The 16599-nt window shown below is 48.8% G+C and overlaps 2 protein-coding genes across 2 annotated transcripts in view; one reads left to right on the top strand and one right to left on the bottom strand.

Annotated features, from left to right (window-relative positions):
* Positions 1-3356: 3356 nt before the first annotated feature.
* Positions 3357-15519, bottom strand: RPLP2 (ribosomal protein lateral stalk subunit P2). Its single transcript, XM_038764678.1, has 5 exons — positions 15433-15519; positions 10711-10834; positions 5529-5577; positions 4229-4330; positions 3357-3480 (listed from the first exon to the last, which is right to left on the bottom strand). The coding sequence occupies exons 2-5, from the start codon at positions 10831-10833 to the stop codon at positions 3401-3403; spliced, it is 354 nt and encodes a 117-aa protein (XP_038620606.1). The 5' UTR covers position 10834; positions 15433-15519; the 3' UTR covers positions 3357-3400.
* The window catches only part of PIDD1 (p53-induced death domain protein 1), an 80802-nt gene continuing 75205 nt past the window's right edge, over positions 11003-16599 (top strand). The window contains exons 1-2 of the mRNA XM_038765380.1: positions 11003-11013; positions 15368-15605. Of these exons, the coding sequence (XP_038621308.1) occupies positions 11003-11013; positions 15368-15605 (249 nt within the window). The remainder of the gene's footprint in view (positions 11014-15367; positions 15606-16599) is intronic.

Below are 16599 nucleotides of genomic sequence, written 5' to 3'. Positions count from 1 at the left end.
GTATATGTTTGTACACATTTACTACTCTAAGTTGTACCTACTTATTTCACTGTTAACTTGTTTTGTTCTCTGTCTCCCCCTTCTAGACTGTGAGCCCGCTGTTGGGTAGGGACCGGCTCCAGATGTTGCCAATTTGGACTTCCCAAGCGCTTAGTCCAGTGCTCTGCACACAGTAAGCGCTCAATAAACACGATTCAATGTATATGTTTGCACACATTTATTACTCTAAGTTGTACCTATTTATTCGAAGTCACACAGCTGACAATTGGCGGAGCCGGGATTTGAACCCATGACCTCTGACTCCAAAGCCCGGGCTCTTTCCACTGAGCCACGCTGCTTCTCTAACCGTTGCTTTTCTGTCCCCGTCTTCTCTTAGTTGTCCCCCTGCCTCTGGCCAATTCTTCTCAATCTTTCTCTGGTTCCTCCTCTGCCTCCCACTCGCTAGCTGAGGGGGACCCTCAGGGGTCGGTTCTACATCTCCTTCTATCTTCCCAGACTGAGCCCCCTCCTTCCTCTCCCCCTCGGCCCCCTCCCCATCCCCCAGGGGGCTCACAATCTTAATCCCCATTTTACAGATGAGGTAACTGAGGCCCAGAGAAGTGAAGTGACTTACCCAGTCACACAGCTGACAATTGAGGGAGCCGGGATTTGAACCCATGACCTCTGACTCCAAAGCCCGGGCTCTTTCCGCCAAGCTAGCTCTCTTCCTCCCTTCAAGGCCCTACTGAGAGCTCACCTCCTCCAGGAGGCCTTCCCACACTGAGCCCCTTCCTTCCTCTCCCCCCACCCATCTTACCTCCTTCCCTTCCCCACAGCACCCGTATGTATGTTTGTACATATTTATCACTCTATTTTACTTGTACATATCTATTCTATTTTATTAATGTTTTGTTATGTTCTCTGTCTCCCCCTTCTAGACTGTGAGCCCGCTGTTGGGTAGGGACCGTCTCTATATGTTGCCAACTTGTACTTCCCAAGCGCTTAGTCCAGTGCTCTGCACACAGTAAGCGCTCAATAAATACAATTGATTGATTCTATTTCATTTTGTTAATGTTTTGTTTTGTTGTCTGTCTCCCCCCTCTAGACTGTGAACCCGCTGTTGGGTAGCGACCGTCTCTAGATGTTGCCAGCTTGGACTTCCCAAGCGCTTAGTACTTAGTAAGTGAAGTGACTCGCACGAGGTCTCAGCAGACAAGGGGCAGAGCAGAATTAGAACCCAGGTCCTTCTGACGCCCAGGCCCGTGCTCTACCCATTCTGCTTCTCCTTAGTGCTTGGCACATAGTCAGCGCTTAACGAATACCTCAGTAATTGCTTCTCATTTTACAGATGGGCTTCGAAGACAGAGGTCATGGGTTCAAATCTCAGCTCCGCTGCTCCTCTGAATGATCATTCATTCAACTGTATTTATTGAGTGCTTACTGCGTGCAGGGCACTGTACTAAGTGCAGTAATCAATCAATCAATCGTATTTACTGAGCGCTGTGTGCAGAGCACTGTACTAAGCGCTTGGGAAGTACAAGTTAGCAACATATAGAGACAGTCCCCTACCCAACAGTGGGCAGTAATGATAGTGACGGTACTTGTTAAGTGCTTACTACACGCCAAGCACTGTTCTAAGTGCTGGGGTGGATACAAGGTAATCAGATTGTCCCACTTGGGGCTCAGTCTTCACCCCCATTTTATAGATGAGGTAACTGAGGCACAGAGAAGTTACACAGGGCTGTGATTGGAACCCACAACCTCCGACTCCCAAGCCCGTGCTCTTCCCAATAAGCCACGCCGCTTCTTTAAAAGAAAGAAGTTTAAAAGTTGGAAGAAGTTTTAGAAGTTTAAGAAGTTTTAAAGTTAAAACTTTCAAAAGTTCCCCCGCCCGCAATGAGCTACGCACTGATGGAGCCTCCTAATTCTTCTTAGGGGGAAGAAGTTTTAGAATTTTAAGAAGTTTTAAAGTTAAAACTTTCAAAAGTTCCCCCGCCCGCAATGAGCTATGCACTGATGGACCCTCCTAATTCTTCTTAGGGGGAAGAAGTTTTAGAAATTTAAGAAGTGCCAAGCACTGTTCTAAGTGCTGGGGTGGATACAAGGTAATCAGATTGTCCCACTTGGGGCTCACAGTCTTCACCCCCGTTTTACAGATGAGGTAACTGAGGCACAGAGAAGTTACACGGGGCTGTGATTGGAACCCACAACCTCCGACTCCCAAGCCCGCGCTCTTCCCAATAAGCCACGCCGCTTCTTTAAAAGAAAGAAGTTTAAAAGTTGGAAGAAGTTTTAGAAGTTTAAGAAGTTTTGAAGTTAAAACTTTCAAAAGTTCCCCCGCCCGCAATGAGCTACGCACTGATGGAGCCTCCTAATTCTTCTTAGGGGGAAGAAGTTTTGGAAATTTAAGAAGTTTTAAAGTTAAAACTTTCAAAAGTTCCCCCGCCTGCAATGAGCTATGCACTGATGGAGCCTCCTAATTCTTCTTCGGGGGAAGAAGTTTTAGAAATTTAAGAAGTTTTAAAGTTAAAACTTTCAAAAGTTCCCCCGCCCGCAATGAGCTATGCACTGGTGGAGCCTCCTAATTCTTCTTAGGGGGAAGAAGTTTTAGAAATTTAAGAAGTTTTAAAGTTAAAACTTTCAAAAGTTCCCCCGCCCGCAATGAGCTATGCACTGATGGAGCCTCCTAATTCTTCTTAGGGGGAAGAACTTTTAGAAATTTAAGAAGTTTTAAAGTTAAAACTTTCAAAAGTTCCCCCGCCTGCAATGACCTATGCACTGATGGAGCCTCCTAATTCTTCTTAGGGGGAAGAAGTTTTGGAAATTTAAGAAGTTTTAAAGTTAAAACTTTCAAAAGTTCCCCCGCCTGCAATGAGCTATGCACTGATGGAGCCTCCTAATTCTTCTTAGGGGGAAGAAGTTTTGGAAATTTAAGAAGTTTTAAAGTTAAAACTTTCAAAAGTTCCCCCGCCTGCAATGAGCTATGCACTGATGGAGCCTCCTAATTCTTCTTAGGGGTGTGGGGGGGTCAGACCGTACGCTCCTTGGTGTGTACGTGTGTACCGGACTTACCGTCCGCTCCTTGGTGTGTACGTGTGTGCCGGACTTTGTTCTGTGGTGTGTACTTATGTATGCTGAGCGAGACAGCACTGTATGGTCCTTGGCGGCGGGGAGTCCCGTCCACTGGAACCCCTTTCCCCCCCACAGCCGGACCCGCTGGCGTCCAAAAAGGAAGATGATGCAAATCCCCCCCACCCTGGGGGCTACGGTGACGAGGGTTATGTTGCCTCTCAGCCAAGGCGCTTGGCTGGGGGACATCTGACCCCGGAGCGCTGCCCCACTGCACTCAGAGGGGCGATTTAGAAAGAGCCAAGGCGCTTTCTAAATAAAAGGGTTTATTTACTTCGGTCGGGGCGGGCGCTTAGTCGAACAGGCCGAAGCCCATGTCGTCGTCCGACTCTTCGGACTCCTCTTTCTTCTCTTCCTTCTTCTTCTCCTCGGCTGCGGAGGGAGCGAAGCGGGGTCAGGCCCCCCGTCTACACCCTCTGCCCGCTCCCCCCCCCCGCCCCGGGGGGAATCTTGGATTTGGGTGGGGGGTGGCCTGGAGGAGAAGGGGCCTCAGATCCATCAGTCAATCAATCGTATTTATTGAGCGCTTACTACGTGCAGAGCGCTGGACTAAGCGCTTGGGAAGTACAAATTGGCAACATCTAGAGACAGTCCCTGCCCAACAGTGGGCTCACAGTCTAAAAGGGGGAGACAGAGGACAAATCCAAACATACTAACAAAATAAAATAAATAGAATAGATATGTACAAATAAAATAAATAAATAGAGTAAAATCAATCAATCAATCAATCGTATTTATTGAGCGCTTACTATGTGCAGAGCACTATACTAAGCGCTTGGGAAGTACAAATTGGCAACACATAGAGACAGTCCCTACCCAACAGTGGGCTCACAGTCCAAAAGACTGTGTAAAAAATATGTACAAACATATATACAAACATATATACATATATACAGGTGCTGTGGGGAAGGGAAGGAGGTAAGATGGGGCTGGGCCCACTGGACACAGTAAGTGCTCAATAAATACGAGTGATGGAGAGATCTCTGGGGACACCCACCACCGTCGGTTCGTTGTGGGCAGGGCGCTCGCCTACCAACTCGGTTGTGCCGGACTCTCCTGAGTGCCCGGTCCGAGTAGGCGCCCGTTAAATACCCGCCGGGGGGAGAGAGCAGAGACTCACCGGCAGCGGGGGCGGACCCCCCGGCGGCCGGGGCGGCGGGCCCGGCGCTGGCCGAGACGGCCACGGCTCCTCCGGACGGCAGGCTGGCCAGCTTGCTGTTGCCTGGAAAGCAAGGGGGGAGGTGGTGTCTCCCGCCATTGACCCCCGGCCCACGTCCTCCCCCGGGCCTGGAATGCCCCCAATCCCTCTGCCCATCCGCCAAGCTAGCTCTCTTCCTCCCTTCAAGGCCCTGCTGAGAGCTCACCTCCTCCAGGAGGCCTTCCCAGACTGAGCCCCTTCCTTCCTCTCCCCCTCTCCATCCCCCCCATCTTACCTCCTTCCCTTCCCCACAGCACCTGTATATATGTTTGCACATATTTATTACTCTATTTAATTATTTATTTTACTTGTACATATCTATTCTATTTATTTTATCAATCAATCAATCAATCAATTGTATTTATTGAGCGCTTACTATGTGCAGAGCACTGTACTAAGCGCTTGGGAAGTACAAATCGGCAACACATAGAGACAGTCCCTACCCAACAGCGGGCCCACAGTCTAAAAGGGGGAGACAGAGAACAGAACCAAACATACCAACAAAACAAAATAAATAGGATAGAAATGTACAAGTAAAATAAATAGAGTAATAAATATGTACAACCATATATACATATATACAGGACTGTATATATTTTTATTTTGTTAGTATGTTTGGTTTTGTCCTCTGTCTCCCCCTTTTAGACTCTGAGCCCAATGTTGGGTAGGGACTGTCTCTACATGTTGCCAATTTGTATTTCCCAAGCGCTTAGTCCAGTGCTCTGCACACAGTAAGCGCTTGATAAATATGATTGATTGATTGGTGTGAAGTCCAACCGGGGGGGGGACCCCCCACTTAGGAACCGTCCGTCAGTTAAGCCCCCCTCGGTCGGCTTCGGAAAGTCGACGAGGGCGTCTCCCTCCCGTGACCTCGGCCGGGGACGGATTCCGGGAATCCGTCCCAGTCCCCGATGACAACCGTGTTTGTGAGCTGGCGGGCAGGGTTGGAGGGAGGCCCCCGGCCGGGTCCAAGGCCGCCCTCGGGGGTCGCGGGGACGGGGAAAGGGGGACCGTCGACACCCTCCCGGCTAAGACGAGGCCGAGTCACCGGCGAGGTGGTCTCTGTCCCACCCTGCCCGGGAAGACGTCTCTCCGCGGAAACGCTCCCCGGGCCGGCGGGGTTGATCTGGTCCACAAGCGAAGCCCGGCAGGCACGGCGGTCCACCAGCGGGCACTAGGATGGACGTCGAGGGCTGGGCCCCGGCCCGGCCCCGACCCTCACCCTGAGCGATGACGTCTTCGATGTTCTTTCCGTTCAGCTCGCCGATCACCTGCGGGGAGACCGAGAGCGCGGTCGGCCAGGGTCCGCCCGGTCCCCAGGGCAGGCGGGGACCACGGGGCGGGGAATTCCTGGCTCTCTTCCCGGAGGCCGAGGAAAAACAAAATCAGGAGACGCCGCCAATCCGAGCCAAGGGGGGGAAAGGGCACGGGGCCCAGGTCTGTGGGAACCAAGGTCTCTGGGCTTGGTGGCAGACACGTAATAAAATAACGGCATTTATTAAGCGCTTACTATGTGCAGAGCACTGTTCTAAGCGCTGGGGAGGTTACAAGGAGATCAGGTTGTCCCACGTCGGGCTGATGGTCTTAATCCCCATTTTACAGATGAGGGAACTGAGGCTCAGAGAAGTGAAGCGACTTGCCCAAGGTCACACAGCAGACATGTGGCGGAGCCGGGACTCGAACCCGTGACCTCTGCCTCCAAAGCCCGGGCTCTTCTCCACTGAGCCACGCTGCTCCTCTACACGTGGTGGGCTCAGGGCAAGGCACATATCTCATTGTGGGCGGGGGAGAAGCAGTGTGGCTTATTGGCAAGAGCCCAGGCTTGGGAGTTGAGGGTTGTGGGTTCTTATCCCGGCCCCGTCTAACTTCTCTGTGCCTCGGTTACCCCATCTGTAAAATGGGGGTGAAGACTGAGAGCCCCACGTGGGACAATGTGATTACCCGGCATCCACACCAGCGCTTAGAACAGTGCTTCGCACCTAATAAGCGCTTAACAAATACCATCATGATCATAACTGTGCTTAGTACCGTGCTCTGCAAGCAGTAAGCGCTCAATAAATACGATTGAATGAATGAATGATTATTCACTCAGAGAAGCAGCGTGGCTCAGTGGAAAGAGCACAGGCTTTGGAGTCGGAGGTCATGGGTTCGAATCCCGGCTCTGGCAATTGTCAGCTGTGACTCTGGGCAAGTCACTTAACAACCTGATCGCCTTGTAACCTCCCCAGCGCTTAGAACAGTGCTTTGCACATAGTAAGTGCTTAACAAGTACCATCATTATCATTATTCTCTGTGCCTCAGTTCCCTCATCTGTAAAATGGGGGTGAAGACTGAGAGCCCCACGTGGGACAATGTGATTACCTGGTATCCACCCTAGCGCTTAGAACAGTGCTTGGCACCTAGTAAGCGCTTAACAAATACCATCATTATCATAACTGTGCTTAGTATCATGCTCTGCAAGCAGTAAGCGCTCAATAAATACGATTGAATGAATGAATGATTATTCACTCAGAGAAGCAGCGTGGCTCAGTGGAGAGAGCACAGGCTTTGGAGTCAGAGGTCATGGGTTCAAATCCCAGCTCTGCGACTCTGGGCAACTCACTTAACCTGATCACCTTGTAACCTCCTCAGCACTTAGAACAGTGCTTTGCACATAGTAAGTGCTTAACAAATGCCATCATTATCATTATTCTCTGTGCCTCAGTCCCTCATCTGTAAAATGGGGATGAAGACTGTGAGCCCTACGTGGGACAATCTGATCACCTTGTATAATAAAAATGTCAGCTCTGTGACCCTGGGCAACTCACTTAACCTGATCGCCTTGTAACCTCCCCAGCACTTAGAACAGTGCTTTGCACATAGTAAGTGCTTAACAAATACCATCATTATCATTATTCTCTGTGCCTCAGTCCCTCATCTGTAAAATGGGGATGAAAACCGTGAGCCCCACGTGGGACAATCTGATCACCTTGTAATAATAATGTCAGCTCTGTGACTCTGGGCAAGTCACTTAACCTGATCACCTTGTAACCTCCCCAGGACTTAGAACAGTGCTTTGCACATAGTAAGGGCTTAACAAATACCATCATTATCATTATTCTCTGTGCCTCAGTCCCTCATCTGTAAAATGGGGATGAAGACCGTGAGCCCCACGTGGGACAATCTGATCACCTTGTATAATAATAATGGCATTTATTAAGCGCTTACTATGTGCAAAGCACTGTTCTAAGCGCTGGGGAGGTTACAAGGTGATCAGGTTGTCCCACGGGGGCTCACAGTCTTAATCCCCATTTTTACAGATGGGGTAACTGAGGCACAGAAGTGAAGTGACTTGCCCAAAATCACCCAGCTGACAATTGGCGGAGCCGGAATTTGAACCCATGACCGCCGACTCCAAAGCCCGGGCTCTTTCAGGTGTAGTAAGCGCTTAATAAATACCATTATTATTATTATATCAACTGCTACATTGCAGAGCAGCAGTGCCACCTACTGGAAAGAGACCAGACCTGGGAGTTACAGGACCTGGGTTCTAATCCTGCTCCAACACACCCCTGCTGTGTGACCTTGGGCCAGTTGATCTGCTGTGCCTCAGTTACCCTATCTGTAAAATGGGGATTGACTCCTACTCAGACTGTGAGCCCCACGTGGGACGGGCGACTCCACCACTTGGAACAGTGGTTGGCACACAGTAAAGACAATAATGATGTATTTGTTAAGCACCTACTCTGTGCCACGCACTGTACTAAATGCTTGGGAGGATACGAGCTAATCGAGTTGGACAAAGTCCCAGTCCCACATGGGGCTCAGTCAATCCCCATTTTACAGATGAGGGAACTGAGGCAGAGAGGTGACTTGACCAAAGGCACAGAGCAGACAAGGGGTGGAGTCAGAATTAGAACCCATGACCTTCTGACTCTCAAGCCCATGCTCTATCCACTAAGCCATGCCTCTTCTCTCTCTCTTTTCTTAATGGCATTTATTAAGTGCTGTGGAGGTTACAAGGTGATCAGGTTGTCCCACGGGGGGGCTCACAGTCTTCATCCCCATTTTACAGATGAGGGAACTGAGGCCCAGAGATGTGAAGTGACTTGCCCGAAGTCACACAGCTGACAGTTGGTGGAGCCGGGATTTGAACCAGAGAAGCAGCGAGGCTCAGTGGAAAGAGCCCAGGCTTTGGAGTCAGAGGTAGTGGGTTCGAATCCCGACCCTGCCACATGTCTGCTGTGTGACCTTGGGCAAGTCACTTAACTTCTCAGAGCCTCAGTGACCTCATCTGTAAAATGGGGATGATGACTGTGAGCCCTGCGCGGGACAACCTGATCACCTTGTATCCCCCAGCGCTTAGAACGGTGCTTGGCACATCGTAAGCGCTTAACGAACGCCATCATTATTAATTAACCCATGACCTCTGACTCCAAAGCCCGTGCTCTTTCCACTGAGCCACGCTGCTTCTCTTTAACAGTTATGACTACTGTACTCCTACTTAGTACAGTGCTCCGTACACAGTAAGCACTCAATCAATACGATCAATTCTCTGTGCTTATTATCCCATCCGTAAAATGGAGATGAAGACGGCGAATCCTATATCATCATCATCATCATCAATCGTATTTATTGAGCGCTTACTATGTGCAGAGCACTGTACTAAGCGCTTGGGAAGTACAAATTGGCAACATATAGAGACAGTCCCTACCCAACAGTGGGCTCACAGTCTAAAAGGGGGAGACAGAGAACAAAACCAAACGTACTAACAAAATAAAATAGAGGTGCTAGGGTGGCCGCAAATTGGTCCGGTTGGAATAAGTGGCAGAGCTGGGATTAGAACCCAGGACCGTGCTCTCCCCTGGGCCACGCTGCTTCTCAACAGAGTTCAACCCATTTTCCTGTACCAACCCCAGTTCTCAGTACAGTGCCTGGCCCAGTGTTTAGGAGAGAAGCAATGTTTAAGAGAAGCAGCGCAGCTCAATGGTCATGGGTCAGAGGTCATGGGTTCTCATCGCGGCTCTGTCACTTGTCGGCTGTGTGACTTCCCAGACTAAGCCCCTTCCTTCCTCTCCCCCTCGTCCCCCTCTCCATCCCCCCATCTTACCTTCTTCCCTTCCCCACAGCACCTGTATATATGTATATATGGTTGTACATATTTATTACTCTATTTATTTATTTTACTTGTACATTTCTATCCTATTTATTTTGTTGGTATGTTTGGTTCTGTTCTCTGTCTCCCCCTTTTTAGACTGTGAGCCCACTGTTGGGTAGGGACTGTCTCTATGTGTTGCCAATTTGGACTTCCCAAGCGCTTAGTACAGTGCTCTGCACATAGTAAGCGCTCAATAAATACGATTGATTGATTGATTGATTTGGGCAAGTCACTTCGCTTCTCTGGGCCTCAGTTCCCTCATCTGTAAAATGGGAAGACTGTGAGCCCCCCGTGGGACAACCTGATTACCTTGTATCCCCCCCCAGTGCTTAGCACATAGTAAGTGCTTAACAAATATCATCATCATCACTACTATTAGGACAGTGCTTTTCACCCAGTAAGCGCTGAAAAGTACGACAATGCCAGAGGACACCAGAGATAGGAGACCGCACTTTCCTTCAAAACCTGAAGGATTGGGCTAGGGAGGCGAATCCTTAAACTTTTCACATCCACTCTCTCCTCCCACTCCACCCCAGCTCACGCTCTTATTGCTCTCAAACCCATCTACTCCCTCCTTGACTGTGAGCCCACTGTTGGGTAGGGACTGTCTCTATATGTTGCCAATTTGTACTTCCCAAGCGCTTAGTACAGTGCTCTGCACACAGTAAGCGCTCAATAAATATGATTGATTGATTGCTTCTCATCCCTAGGACCCCTTACTTATCCTTCAGCCCTGCACTCCCCCCCTTCTCCTTCTAATCAATCAATCATTGATCAATCATTGAGCACAGTAAGCGCTCAATGAATACGACTGATTGATTGCAGAGCACTGTACTAAGTGCTTGGGAAGTACAAGTTGGCAATATACAGAGACGGTCCCTACCCAACAGTGGGTTCGCAGTCTAGAAGGGGGAGACAGAGAACAAAACAAAACATATTAACAAAGTAAAATAAATAGAATAAGTATGTACAAGTATGGATTACTTGTTGAATGCTTGGATTAATGTGGTAGCAGTTCGGATGCAGAGGAAAAGGGCAGGTTTTGGTGATTTTGGTGAAGGCTGAACCGACGGGATTTAGCGAGATTGAATATGTGGGTTGGAAGAGAGGAGTCAAAGAAAAATGACTATGGGGTTGGGAGACAGGAAGGATGGTGGTGCTGTCTACAATGAAGGGAAAATCAGGGGGAGGGGGGAAACGTATCCCAACAAAAAGAGAAAATGTGTGTGTGTCTGTCCATCTGCCCCAATTCCAGGAGTGTCTCTACCTTCTTCAAGCGTTCATCATCCGTCTCGATGCCCACGCTGTCCAGGATCTTCTTGAGGTCCTTCAGGGCCGGGGAATCGTTGCCCCCGAGGACGGCCAGGAGGTAGGCGGCGACGTAACGCATCCTGCAGAAGGATTCAATCAATCAATAAATCAATCAATCGCATTTATTGAGCGCTTACTGTGTGCAGAGCACTGTCTTTGTCCAGAAACGCTCTGGGCATGTTTCTCCCCTCCTCAAAAATCTCCAGCAGCGTGAAGTATTCGTTCGGTCAATCGTTTTCCCTGTGCGAATGGCACTGTCGTAAGCGCTTGCTTGGGAGAGGGTGTTCGAACAATAGACACATTCCCGGCCCACAGGGAATTTATAGTCTAGAGGGGGAGGCGGGCAGCAACAGGAATGTTACATGTATGGGCCTAAGCGGTGTGGGACTGGAAGGGGGGATGAATGAAGGGAACAGGTCAGGGTGATGGAGAAGATGGGAGGGCTCAGTCAGGGAAGGCCTCTTGGAGGAGATAATAATAATAATAATATATGTTGCCAATTTGTACTTCCCAAGCGCTTAGTACAGTGCTCTGCACATAGTAAGCGCTCAATAAATACGATTGATGATGATATATTCTAGACTGTGAGCCCGCTGTCGGGTAGGGACCGTCTCTATATGTTGTGCCAACTTGTACTTCCCAAGCGCTTAGTACAGTGCTCTGCACACAGTAAGTGCTCAATAAATACGATTGAATGAATGAATGAAAGGAGACACATATACGAAAGAAACAGATATAATATATTAACATAGTAATTATATATCATATGAATATAATGTAAATCATATATACACACACATATATATTCTAGACTGTGAGCCCATTGTCGGGTAGGGACCATCTCTATATGTTGCCAACTTGTACTTCCCAAGCGCTTAGTACAGTGCTCTGCACACAGTAAGCGCTCAATAAATACGATTTGAATGAATGAATAATAATGGCATTTATTAAGTGCTTAATGTGTGCAAAGCACTGTTCTAAGCGCTGGGGGGATACAAGGTGATCAGGCTGTCCCACGGGGGGCTGACAGTCTTAATCCCCATTTTACAGGTGAGGGAACTTAAGTGACATGCCCAAGGTCACACAGCAGACATGTGGCGGAGCCGGAATTCGAACCCATGACCTCTGACTCCAAAGCCCGGGCTCTTTCCACTGAGCCACGCTGTTTCTCTGAAGATGTCTTCAATAAGGCTTTGAAGGGAGGGTTGAGTCATTGTCGGGATAGGAGGAGGGTGTTTCAGGCCAGAGCAGGACGCGGGCTAGGGGTTGGCGGTGAGATAGAAGAAGAGATCAAGGCTGTGAGCCCGCTTGTTGGGTAGGGACCGTCTCTATGTGTTGCCGACTTGTATTTCCCAAGCGCTTGGTACAGTGCTCTGCACACAGTAAGCGCTCAATAAATACGATTGATTGATCAAAAGTGTTAGAAGGTTGGCATTAAAGGAGCCAACTGAGCTTTCCCAGAGTGAACCACAGCGGGAACATTCACAAAAGGGTGCATACTGTGCACAATCGTATCACAACACACAAGGCAGGGGGTCCTAAAATCTAATGGGGGGGGGGGGGAGCGGGGGCAAGAAATCAGCCCTACAATAATTCATTCATTCAATCGTATTTATTGAGTGCTTACTGTGCAGAGCACTAATCAATCAATCAATCGTACTTACATCTTACCTCCTTCCCTTCTCCACAACACCTGTATATATGTATATGTTTGTACATATTTATTACTCTACTTATTTATTTTACCTGTACATATCTATTCTATTTATTTTATTTTGTTAATATGTTTGGTTTTGTTCTCTGTCTCCCCCTTTTAGACTGTGAGCCCACTGTTGGGTAGGGACCGTCTCTGTATGTTGCCAACTTGTGCTTCCCAAGTGCTTAGTACAGTGCTCTGCACACAGTAAGCGCTCAATGAATACGATTGACTGATTGACTTTGGGCGAGTCACTCGACTTCTCTGGGCCTCAGTTCCCTCGTCTGTGAAAATGGGGATGAAGGCTGTGAGCCCCCCCGTGGGACAACCTGGTCACCTCGTAACCTCCCCAGCGCTTAGAACAGTGCTTTGCACATAGTAAGCACTTAATAAATGCCATCATTATTATTATTGAGCACTTACTGTGTGCAGAGCACTGTACTAAGCGCTTGGGAAGTACAGTTGGCAACATATAGAGACAGTCCCTACCCAACAGTGGGTTCACAGTCTAAAAGGGGGAGACAGAGAACAAAACCAAACATACTAACAAAATAAAATAAATACTAAGCGCTTGGGAAGTCCAAGTTGGCAAAATATAGCAACGGTCCCTACCCAACAGTGGGCTCACATGGCATTTGTTAGGCGCTTACTATATGCCATGACAGATGAGGGAACTGGAGCACAAAGAATAATGCCAACTGGTAATTGCCAGGCCCTGTACTAAGCGCTGGGGTGGATACAAACTTGGCGCAGCACTCTGCAGTGTGGGCACTCAGTATATCAATCGTATTTATTGAGCGCTTACTGTGTGCAGAGCACTGTACTAAGCGCTTGGGGAGTCCAAGTTGGCAACATATAGAGACAGTCCCTACCCAACAGTGGGCTCACAGTCTAAAAGGGGGAGACGGAGAACAAAACCAAACATACTAACAAAATAAAATAAATAGAATAGATATGTACAAGTAAAATAGAGTAATGAATATGTAATGGGATTGCATGAATGAATAAGGGGACTGTCTCTAGATGTTGCCAACTTGTACTTCCCAAGCGCTTAGTACAGTGCTCTGTACTGTAGAGAAGCTCATGGGTTCTAATCCCGGATCTGCCACTCGTCCGTTGTCTGAATATAATAATAATTTTGGTATTTGTTCACTCATTCATTCATTCATTCAATCGTATTTACTGAGCGCTTACTGTGTGCAGAGCACTGTACTAAGCGCTTGGGAAGTACAAGTTGGCAACACATAGAGACGGTCCCTACCCAACAGTGGGCTCACAGTCTAAAAGGGGGAGACAGAGAACAAAACCAAACATACTAACAAAATAAAATAGAATAGATATATACAAGTAAAATAGAGTAATATATATGTACAAACATATATACATATATACAGGAGCTGTGGGGAAGGGAAGGAGGTAAGATGAGGGGGATGGAGCGGGGGATGAGGGGGAGAGGAAGGAAGGGGCTCAGTGTGGGAAGGCCTCCTGGAGGAGGTGAGCTCTCAGCAGGGCCTTGAAGGGAGGAAGAGAGCGAGCTTGGCGGAGGGAGGGCATTCCAGGCCCGGGGGAGGGCATTCATTCATTCAAATTACATATTTATTACTCTATTTATTTTACTTGTACATATCTATGCTATTTATTTTATTTTGTTAGTATGCTTGGTTTTGTTCTCCGTCTCCCCCTTTTAGCCTGTGAGCCCACTGTTGGGTAGGGACCGTCTCTAGATGTTGCCAACTTGGACTTCCCAAGCGCTTAGTCCAGTGCTCTGCACACAGTAAGCGCTCAATAAATACGACTGATTGATTGATCTTCCCCTCGTCCCCCTCTCCATCCCCCCATCTTACCTCCTTCCCTTCCCCACAGCACCTGTATATATGTATATAAGTTTGTACATAGTTATTACTCTATTAATTTATTTATTTTACTTGTACATCTCTATTGTATTTATTTTATTTTGTTAGTATGTTTGGTTTTGTTCTCCGTCTCCCCCTTCTAGACTGTGGGCCCACTGTTGGGTAGGGACTGTCTCTATATGTTGCCAACTTGTACTTCCCAAGCGCTTAGTCCAGTGCTCTGCACACAGTAAGCGCTCAATAAATACGATGGAATGAATTACCTGTGAACCCACTGTTGGGTAAGGACCGTCTCTAGATGTTGCCAATTTGTACTTCCCAAGCGCTTAGTCCAGTGATCTGCACACAGTAAGCGCTCAATAAATACGATGGAATGAATTACCTGTGAGCCCACTGTTGGGTAGGGACCGTCTCTAGATGTTGCCAACTTGGACTTCCCAAGCGCCTAGTACAGTAAGCGCTCAATAAATACGACTGATTGATCTCCCCCTCGTCCCCCCTCCACCCCCCCATCTTACCTCCTTCCCTTCCCCACAGCACCTGTATATATGTTTGTACAGATTTATTACTCTATTTATTTATTTTCCTTGTACATATCTATTCTATTTATTTTATTAGTATGTTTGGTTCTGTTCTGTCTCCCCCTTTTAGACCGTGAGCGCACTGTTGGGTAGGGACTGTCTCTAGATGTTGCCAACTTATCATCATCAATCGTATTTATTGAGCGCTTACTATGTGCAGAGCACTGTACTAAGCGCTTCAGAAGTACAAATTGGCCTTCCCAAGCGCCTAGTCCAGTGCTCTGCGCGCAGTAAGCGCTCAATAAATATGATTGATTGATTGATTTGATGGGGCGGTTTGATTGACAGGCGGGCCGCGCGTGCGCGCACGCGAGGCCTCCTCGGCGGGGTCCGCCGGTCATTCATTCATTCGATCGTACTTATTGAGCGCTTACTGTGTGCAGGGCACTGTACTAAGCGCTTAGGGAGTCCAAGTTGGCAACATCTAGGGACGGTCCCGACCCAACGGCGGGCTGACGCCGTGCTCCCTCCCCGTCCCCTCAGACCGGCTCAAACCGGTCCAAACCGGCGCCAACCGGTCCGATCCGGCGGGCGCCTCGTGTACTCACTCGACGGCGGCGGCGGAGCGCGCTGCTTCCCCTCACGCGGCCCGACGCCGAAAGACAGCGCCGCCCGCGGGGGGCGGGGATTAAACCCCTACCCGGCAGCCTCTGCGGCCGCCCCCAAGCCACGCCCACCCCGACCGAACCATCGCGAAGGGGCGGGGGGGCACCCGCCAACCGTTAGTGGGGAAATCCACTTTAATCAGCAATAAGGACGGGAAGACGCCGCCGTCGTCGTCCTAGTTTACTAAATAGTCGCTCTAGAGGACCCAGAGTGACCGTGGCGCGGGAAGAAATAGGAAACAATCTTGAGGGTTGTTTCCCTCCCCCTCCCTTCCGCCGTGGGCGGCCTACAAATCCCAGCGTGCAATGCGGCGGCGTAAGGGGTGACGCCCTCCACGCCGGCGTCGAACTACAACTCCCGGCGTGCACCGCGCCCGCCCGGGCCCGTGGTGGACCCTCAGGAGCTGAACTGGAAAGCACGTGGCTCCACGCCCCCAACGTGCTCATTCATTCATTCATTCATTCATTCATTCATTCACTCACTCACTCATTCATTCACTCATTCATCCATTCATCCATCCATCCATGTGAGCCCCATGTGAGCCCCCATCTTACCTCCTTCCCTTCCCCACAGCACCTGTATATATGTATATATGTTTGTACATATTTATTACTCTATTTATTCATTTATTTTACTTGTACATATCTATCCTATTTATTTTATTTTGTTAGTATGTTGGGTTTTGTTCTCTGTCTCCCCCTTCTAGACTGTGAGCCCACTGTTGGGTAGGGACTGTCTATGTTGCCAATTTGTACTTCCCAAGCGCTTAGTACAGTGCTCTGCACACAGTAAGTGCTCAATAAATACGATTGATGATGATGATGATGATGATGATGTGGGACAACTTGATCACCTTGTATCCAGCGCTTAGAACAGTGCTCTGCACATAGTAAGCGCTTAACAAATGCCGTCATTATTATTATTATGAGAAGCAGTGGGGCTCAGTGGAGAACAGCCCGGGCTTTGGAGTCAGAGGTCATGGGTTCAAATCCCGGCTCCACCAAATATCAGCTGAGTGACTTTGGGCAAGTCACTTCACTTCTCTGGGCCTCAGTTCCCTCATCTGGAAAATGGGGATGAAGACTGTGAGCCCCCTGTGGGACAACCTC

Source organism: Tachyglossus aculeatus, chromosome 22, assembly GCF_015852505.1.
Source record: "Tachyglossus aculeatus isolate mTacAcu1 chromosome 22, mTacAcu1.pri, whole genome shotgun sequence".
In the NCBI taxonomy this organism is placed as follows: domain Eukaryota; kingdom Metazoa; phylum Chordata; class Mammalia; order Monotremata; family Tachyglossidae; genus Tachyglossus; species Tachyglossus aculeatus.
This window is presented reverse-complemented; position numbering and strand designations above follow the sequence as displayed.